Source organism: Mastomys coucha, unplaced genomic scaffold (genome assembly GCF_008632895.1).
Source record: "Mastomys coucha isolate ucsf_1 unplaced genomic scaffold, UCSF_Mcou_1 pScaffold23, whole genome shotgun sequence".
NCBI lineage: Eukaryota > Metazoa > Chordata > Mammalia > Rodentia > Muridae > Mastomys > Mastomys coucha.
This window is the reverse complement of record NW_022196906.1, coordinates 8,325,001-8,333,611: the sequence shown is the minus strand read 5'-3', so window position 1 is coordinate 8,333,611 and position 8,611 is coordinate 8,325,001. Positions and strand designations below refer to the sequence as shown.

At 45.2% G+C, this 8,611-nt stretch overlaps 1 protein-coding gene and 1 long non-coding RNA gene across 2 annotated transcripts in view; one reads left to right on the top strand and one right to left on the bottom strand.

Annotated features, from left to right (window-relative positions):
* Positions 1-5,401, top strand: part of Endod1 (endonuclease domain containing 1) — a 28,480-nt gene extending 23,079 nt beyond the window's left edge. The window contains exon 2 of the mRNA XM_031343949.1: positions 1,502-5,401. Within this exon, the coding sequence (XP_031199809.1) occupies positions 1,502-2,707 (1,206 nt within the window). The 3' untranslated portion in view covers positions 2,708-5,401. The remainder of the gene's footprint in view (positions 1-1,501) is intronic.
* The window catches only part of LOC116072482, a 12,098-nt gene continuing 3,826 nt past the window's right edge, over positions 340-8,611 (bottom strand). The window contains exon 2 of the long non-coding RNA XR_004111475.1: positions 340-440. This is a non-coding gene — a long non-coding RNA (uncharacterized LOC116072482). The remainder of the gene's footprint in view (positions 441-8,611) is intronic.

The window sequence follows — 8,611 nt, the reverse complement described above, 5'->3', positions numbered from 1 at the left end:
AAAAAAAAAAAAAAAAAAAAAAAAAAAAAAAAAAAAAAATTATTTATTTTGTGTGTATGAGTGTTTGCCTGCATGTGTCTGTTTGTACCACGTGTGAGCCTGTGCACTCAGACAGCAGAAGGAGGCAACAGATCCCCCTGGAAGTGGAGTTACAGATGATGGGCGTGAGCCAATATCTGGGTGCTAGGAACTGAGTCTGTCAAGAGTAGCCAGAGCTAACCACTTAACCATCTTTCTAGCCCCAGCCATTTAATTCTGTATCTTGCCTTTGCTTCAATATTATATAGCACATACTTCCAAATTACACACTCCCCAGAAATGCAAGTGCATTTTAAAGGGTTCAAGATGTTTAGGGGGTATATTACCATTTATTTCACATTTCAGATTTTTTGTTCAAGCCCTTGCTGTCACAAATGTTGTCACTATGATCTTCTCTGGGCCTAAAAGTGAACAGAAAATCCACAGGCTTTAGGCTGGGTCCTCTAGCAAAACCACAGTCACTGATACTAAGGAATTAACAGTCAAGTTTGGGAAAGAAAAACATAGTCTTTAACTCTCATGCCCTTGGGTTAGCAAAGTGACTATCTATCTATCTATCTATCTATCTATCTATCTATCTATCTATCTGTCTAACTATCATCTACTTACCTATCATCTATCTATATGTATGTATGTATCTATATATATATTATACTCTTGAACTACAAAAGTACCTTTACAGAAAGAAGAAAATATATCTCTCTATATTATAATTGACATGTAACACATATATTGATTGGCTTGTTAATCATAGCATCGTGGAGAGATTAATTCAAACATCAGTTAATGTAAAAGTGGAAGAAATTTTAAAGATTATCACAGGATAGGAGTTGGGAGGGCCCATGCTTGGTCTTTTGAGTTCATTCAGTCTTAGTAACTGAGAAAAAGAAAAGTCAGGCCTGGGGGATGACTCAGCCAGTAAAGTGCTTTCAGAATCAGCCCGAGGACACAATCTCAATCCCCCAGAGCCACATTAAAGAGGCCACATGTGATGGGTCAGGCTTGTAATCCCAGTGCAAGGGAGATGGAGACAGGTAAACTCCTGAGGCTTGATGGCCAGTCTGCCTGGTTAGTGAACCTCAGGTGAATGAGAAACTCCTTCTCAATAAACAAGGTTGGCTCACTGGAGGGATGGCTCTTCCAGAGGACCAGCAGCATATGGCCTCCTGTAAACACAGCTCCAGGAGATCTGATGCCCTCTTTTGGCTTGTGTGTGCATCTGCACATACTGCTCGAAATGCCTCAGAAATACATAGCATATAATGAAATTTTTTGTTTAAATTTAAAACAAACCTTCAAATACCAGCACTGAGGGATACTAGAATGGTGTGTGTGTGTCTAAGAAACATGTCTTGAGAACCCAAGGGTGAAGCCTGATGGATGTCCTTGGAGCTTTGGCATCAGGTGCTCCTCCTACCTCTGTGAGCAGGGACTAATCTCAGCTCTGCTTTCTTTCTTTCAGATTGATGACCCTGACAGCAACCTTGAGGAGGTAATTGATGAGGCCGACGCTGTCAGCTCCGTGAACAATCTGGGAAGCAAGCAAGCCTTGAATGCAGACTACCTTGACTCTGACTATGAAATCGGACAGCTGTACCCATTTCCTCTTAACAGTGACCTCCAGATGCCCACATTTCCACTCACAAATTCAGTTCCTATGACCCAGTCTTTCCGGGAACGATGGCACATGAATCTCAACAGCCTCATGGACCGAGCTTTGATCCCACACTGCAGCAAAGGCAAAGACCTGTATATCCTCACAGGCGCTGTTCCCTCAGAGCACAAAGTTAAGGACAAAGTGACCATCCCTGAATTCGTCTGGCTGGCAGCTTGCTGTGCAGTCCCGGGAGGAGGCTGGGCCATGGGCTTCATCAAGCACACCCAAGACAGTAATGTCATAGAAGATGTGATGCTGAGAGACCTTGAGAAGCTACTTCCTCATAAGCCTCAGCTGTTCCAGGACAACTGTGGTGAGATGGAGCAAGATACAGAGAAGATGAAGAAGATTCTGGAAGTGGTCAACCAAGTCCAAGATGAGGAGCGGTCACTGCAGTCTCAAAAGAGCATGAGTCCCCTCACCAGCACCCAAAGCCAGAGGTCGGCCCTGCTGTCCCCAGAAGAACCACCAGAGGGAGGGGGCAGTTTTCTGGGACAAGTCCTGGGTTTCCTTGCTACCCCCTTCATTAAGCTTTTCCAGTTAATTTATTACCTTGTTATAGCAGTCTTAAGGAATATAGTCCACCTCCTTTGGTTTGTTGCCAAGCAGGTGATAAACACAGTTGAGAGTTGCCTATACCGTCTGGGCGAAGCCACAGTCTCATACCTCGTGGCCATTGGACAAGAGTTAGTGAGCATTCCCTGGAAAGTGCTCAAGGTCGTGGCCAAAATCATCAGGGCCTTTCTCCGGATCCTCTGCTGTCTGCTGAAGGCTGTCTGTCGAGCTCTGAGCATCCCTCTTCGCGTACTTGTGGATGTAGCCACTTTCCCCATGTACACCGTGGGAGCCATTCCCATTGTGTGCAAGGACATTGCTGTGGGCCTGGGGGGCGCCCTCTCACTCCTCTTTGACACTGCTTTTGGCACCATGGGTGGCCTGTTTCAGATTGTTTTTAGTGTCTTCAAGCGGATTGGCTACAAGGTTACTTTAGACAACTCTGGGGAGTTATAGAACTCAAAAACCTAGTAATGTCCATTGTGGTGAATTTTGATTTTGATTTTTTTTTTTTTTTAACAGCAGGTTTCGTTTCCTTGTCAGCTATTGTGTTATGTTTGCCCAGTGGGTGTGTAATTTTTTTTTTTTTTTGCAAGAGTATGGCACACTTTAGATTTGATCTAAGAGAAATGTTCAGGGCAAGTTTTGTGTCATGCTCCATGTGCAGCTGCAACTACACAGGTGTGCTTCCCTGAGTCTGGTAACTTTAGCCCTGCACTCCGACTCAGAGGGAAACACCTGGCATGACCCAGGCTTATTATGAAAGTTATAAATAAGGACGAAGAGGATGACATTAAATGCTGTGAGAAATGGTATCTTGTGTCTCCCATCACTCTTGGGGATTTAAGGCAAGCTAGAGCTGAATACTGTTGCCCAGTGTCAGCATCTCCTTCTCTTCCTCTCCTCCCCAGCTGACCCTTGCAGTGAGCCAGTGACTGCTCTGCTGAAACCCTCCCTGAATGGAGGCAGCATCTGCTGTAGTCCTGACCTTTACTTAGGTCCCCAGGGCTTGGTTGAGTTTAATTTTTTTCCTAAAGTTGAATTTTGCTGGGTCACAATAAGCATTTTATGCCAAATATGACATAATACAATTAGAATGCAGCCCCAGTTGGAATAGACCTAGTCCCTTCAGGTGTGGAGGAGGCAGCATGAAGTAGGTGCTATGCGTCCACGGGCATTCCTAGGGAGGCCTTGGCTGAGTTATAGTACATCACTGGCTGAAGATGACATTAAACGCAAAGATCTGCAATGTTAATCTAATGTGAAACTTCATATTTTGCAGCATCTAACCCATCAAGTGAGTATTCAGTACCATAAACCAGTCTGACTTCTCTCCTGAAACAATTATTTGTTATAACTATCTAGGTAATAGAAAAAATGAAAAACATTCTGGTCCTCTTGGGTAGAAGTATATGTATGTACATACTTAAGAATTATTATCTCTTAGAACATTATTTTTTATAGTGTTTGAGGCTAAGAAACTATCAGTCCTTCATTAATGCAAGCTAAATTTGAGAGCTTATTTCCAGTTTTGATCAGTTACTTATTATTTTAAATCTTGCACTAGAAATTATAACAAAAGGAGCCAAACTTGCTTTGTGGGAACCAAACATTGCCACGGTGAGAATGGATTGTCTAGTATTCTTTCTTAGTGTCCCAAAGAGTTGTGGTGAAGGAGAGAAGGGCCAAGTGTTATCTTAACTTGGAGATGTGGCCCATGATTGTCTGGAAATTACTTGTAAAGACTTGGGAGTCTAGAAAGAAAACACAGAGGGGGCAGAACATCAGCTGTACCCAGGGAGCTGGCACATGAGAATGTGTATGTAGCTAGAATTAAATTTTACAGGAAAAGATTTGAATAGCACCAGAGAGGACTGGCAGCCTGCGAGCTTGCATGCAGCCATGACTAGGAATCTGGACAGCAGACGTGCTCAGGTAGATCCACACTGTTTATCAAGACTCATAGCAGCATTTGCCATGAGTTTTCTCTGTCAATGGGAGGTTGAGGGCTTACCTTGGCTCTGATGAGTCTACAAGGGAACACTCAGAATTTGCCAGAGAAACTGTCTGACCAAACCCTCATTTGTTTAAGACCCAGAGGCACAAGGAGGCTGTATTTGACCTTCCTTGCAGGGCTCGTGAAAGCAGGTCATGGTGAGCCTAGGAGACCCCAACACACCAGGGTGTGCTTCCCTGGGTGTAACTAGGATTTTATGGCCATCAAAGACACCAGGCTCTGTATCAACTGGATGTGCCAGGTATTCACGGGAGACACTGTGCCGACTGCATAATGAAGACCCCTTTCCTATCAGTGAATATTTGCATTCTGAGAGGCTCTAGGATGGCACTTATAGTGCACAAACCCCTTATAAGGAATCACTTGGAAACACCCTCCCCACCCCCTGCTGCCATATTCAGCTGTCTGGTTATTTATTTTTGCGTGGCATTTTTTTTTTAAATATGGGAAACGATAATAAGACAAAAATATATCCTTCAGGTTAGAGGGCTGAGACCCTTCATTCTGGACTTTCTTGTTGGCAGGGCCTCTGGTTCACTGGAGCTAGCTGTATTTGTTGTTTTTAAAGTCCTGCCAGATCTCTGGGCTGATGGCCCGTTCCCAGAAGGCTACTCAGGCTTCTAACATGGCTGTTTAGGAAGCTGAACCCTAGCTTCAGCTTGGAGCTTTTGCTGTGGCTTCATTCTGTTCTCAGGCCCTTGGGGACCTTGGCCACCTTTGTCATTCACAGAGCTGCTTTTCTAGCCTGTGTCAGCCATGTTCTCAGACACGCCGCTCTCCCTTAGTGCCTTTTCCACCTAATGCTAACTAGGGAATGGAAGGAACCACAAGGAAGCATCCTCTGCTCTTCCTTCATCCATCTACCTAGCAAACATGTATTTGGTCATCAAGGTTGCAGAGGTGGGAAACGCTCCATCTATAAGGAGTTTCCAGCATGGTACAATCCGCGCTGTGATGCATCATAGCAACACCACACTGAGGATATCTGCCCCATTTCCTGCAGCACAGGAAGAAAACCTGCAAGATCAGGAAGATGGACACCTGTACAGAGGGTGAGACAAAACCATGTTGACCATAACTAGACAGTGCTGTGCACCTTGCAGATGCTCAATAAAGTCACTGCTGACAGCTCACTGCTCTGTGAGATACATGGGGGGGGGGGGTGCGTCTGAATGCTTGGAGTGAGGTTTCGGGCTGTCTGTGACTACCTCCCTTTTCCTTTCTTTTTCTTTGTGAGGCTGGAGAGTAAGCCTAGCTAATGCTAGGAGAGGCCCCTACTAATGCTAATGCTAGGAGAGGCCCCTACTAATGCTAATGCTAGGAGAGGCCCCTACTAATGCTAATGCTAGGAGAGGCCCCTACTACTGAGTTACATACCATGCTCATTTCTTCTTTCTCTCTCTGTTTGTGGGTGTGCATACACACGTGTGCCTGCATGGAGGCCAGAGGTTGAGGTCAGCTGCCTTCCTCTGTTGAACTGTACCCTGTTTTTTTGATACAGGGTCTTTTAATGAACCTGGAGCCCACCAACTGATTAGTACTGCCATTGAGCTCTGGGGATCTGCTTTGTCTCCACTTCCCTTGCTCTGACATTATATGTGTGTGTGTGTGTGTGTGTGTGTGTGTGTGTGTGTGTGTATGTATGTATGTGTGTGTGTGTGCTGAGGATCTGAACTCATGTCTTCAAGCTTATGCATCAAGCCCTTCCTTACCCACTATGCCATCTCCCCAACCCATTTATTTTCTTCTCTATTCAAATCGCCTAATGAAAATTTCAATTTGCTATTGTTTATTAAAATTTCCCAAGCTATATGTGAGAAATTAGAAGCTCTGATCAGTGAGCGGGGCTTAGAACTACTATTCATATTCTTCATAAATATGAACAAAGGTCTATTTGCTTCACAGAATCTGAATCACATAGAAAATTATAGAAGTGCTCCTATTTGTTTATCATCAGGAAACTCACACAGTTCAGCAAAGACATCCTGTGGAGGGCGTGGTGACCTCTGTGGCCTGTTGTGACCTGAGGTGCCCCTTAGAGTGAAGCGGTGACCTTTGTGTGTGTCATGAGTTGAGTACCCTATTTAACATATCACACGTTTTATACAGCGCTACACTATAAGCGGGATTATTCGTCTGAGTTCCAAGTTCTCATTGGCTGTCTATGTTCCTATTTTCCTAAGACCATCATTTCATCTCTAAAGGACACACTGCCTACCAGCAACACGCTTGTGACCACTTGTGTCAGTTCACCGTGAGATGCTCCCTGGAGGCAAGGAGGTCAATATGTAGTCCAGATGACAGCCAGCCTGGCTCACTAACTTATGTGCATAACTTGCTTAGCTCTGCTTCCACATCTAAAATACAGGAAGACAAATGACTTTGACTTTGATTTTTTTTTTTTTTTGTAAAGATCATGATGTTTCTAGATCAAAGCTGAAAGGACCAGAGTTAAAGTATAGTACAGAAGTCAATGTGGAACTGAAAGCAGAGGCCAGAGCGCCTCTTTGATGTCCGTGAAAGAGCAGGCTGGAGTCTGTACAGACAAATAAGAAAACAGAGACCTGCCTTGGCGGCTGTGTTTGGGAAGGGAGACAAGAGGCTCTCTGGTCTCTGGTTTTGACAGGCAGTTTCCCTTCAGGCTTCTTGCCTCATGGAATCCAGAATTTTGTGACAGAGATGTGGCTTCTTTGGACTTTTACTGAGGTGAGAGGGAACTATGCAGGTGGTAACATCTTAGCTGCCAAAAAGTGGTGTCCTCACTGTAAGTCAACAGGCTGCGTTCATCAGCCTCTTAGATAAGGCATCCACAGATGAACTCATTCACCTCACGTGGGAGGTCGGAACAAGGCCACACCTACTCCAGTAAGGCCATACCCTCTAATAGTGCCCCTCACTGGGCCAAGCATATTCACACCACAACAGTGCCTCGTGTCTGGCAAGCTGGCAAACCCTGGGCCAGGCTCCTGGTGACTCTGCTAGATCACAAGCAAGGACATTCAAATAAGGGCTAACTTATTTGCAGGTTGTGAATTGCCCAGGTGTCTCCTGTTCACTGAATGAAGAAATGAAGCGGGATGGGGAGCATCCTAGGAGTTCAGGATGCTCCTGGGACCCCTTCTTGTGAGTAACGGTGCAGTCTCCAGAGAAAGCTACTGCTGCATTGTAAACAAGCAGCAGCGACTAAGTAGGGCTCCTCACTGTGGCCGCTTTTTTCTTCGCAAACTTGTGCAATATGGGTTACTGGTGTAGTTAGCCTGAAGGCATTTAAGAAACTGCTCATGCTCCTTGATCCCAGGTCATACTCCAGCAGCCTGAATCATTGCAGGAAATCTCACCTCTTGGCTCTTCCTGTAGATTACAAAAGCAAGCAGTCTGAGGAGAGTTTAAACAGTATGTCCAGACCGTCGGTGGTCTTATGAAATCTTCCCCTGAGCTGGAAACGATTTCCCCACACAGGAGGCAATCAGTAGGTACAAGGTGTTCTGGGACTCTTGACTGAGAGCTGGGTGGTAGCTACCTTAGGCTACCATCCCATGAACCCAGAACTTTTTTGACCCAAGGAAAGCCCTGGATTATGAGTGCTGTGACCAAAGTGAGAGGCCTTAAGAGCAGGAAATTGTTGTTTAAATATGAGAAAATACAATAAATAAGAACACTCCACGATGACCTGAGAGAGACAAGTTGGCAGGTCTGCCTCACCCCACACCCAGTGCTGTGTGGGTACATGCTACATAGCTGGTCTTCTGAGGGGGCAGGGTGTCCCTTGACTTGTGATGTTTGCTGATTTCAGTGGCTTTTTTGCTGCTAGTGTGATCCTTTGAAAGCAGTCTTGGGCAAGGGTGGGTCCTGGTTCTCCCTTACCCCTAGCTTCTACTGATAAGCCACTGGGAGCTGGCTCCCCACACTGCTCTGCTGTATTCCAAATGAGAGCATAAGATACACAGACCAAGCTATATAGACACAGTCCAGGAGAAAAAGAGTTAAAAAGCTATGGTGAGGCCAAGGCTAGACAGTCACCGAGATGTACAAGTAGGAGGGGGAGACAGGGGAAGTCTGCAGTTTGCTTTGAATATTTAAAAGTCTTAGCCCAGTGCCACTAAAACCCAATTACCTAACACTTCTGTCCTAGCCTGTTCCAACCTCCCTGTCCATACCTGACTTTCTTTGCTGATCTGCCTCCATGAAGCGAATGCACGGAGCAGATGCCAAACCTCCTTGCAGATGCTTGACAGTGGCACAGTGGAAGGGAGTGCATGCTGCTGATATCTTCAGCTCTTTGTGAGCAGCGAGAGGATAGAATGTATTTCTTTTCTTTTTTCTTTTTTCTTTTTTTTTTTTTT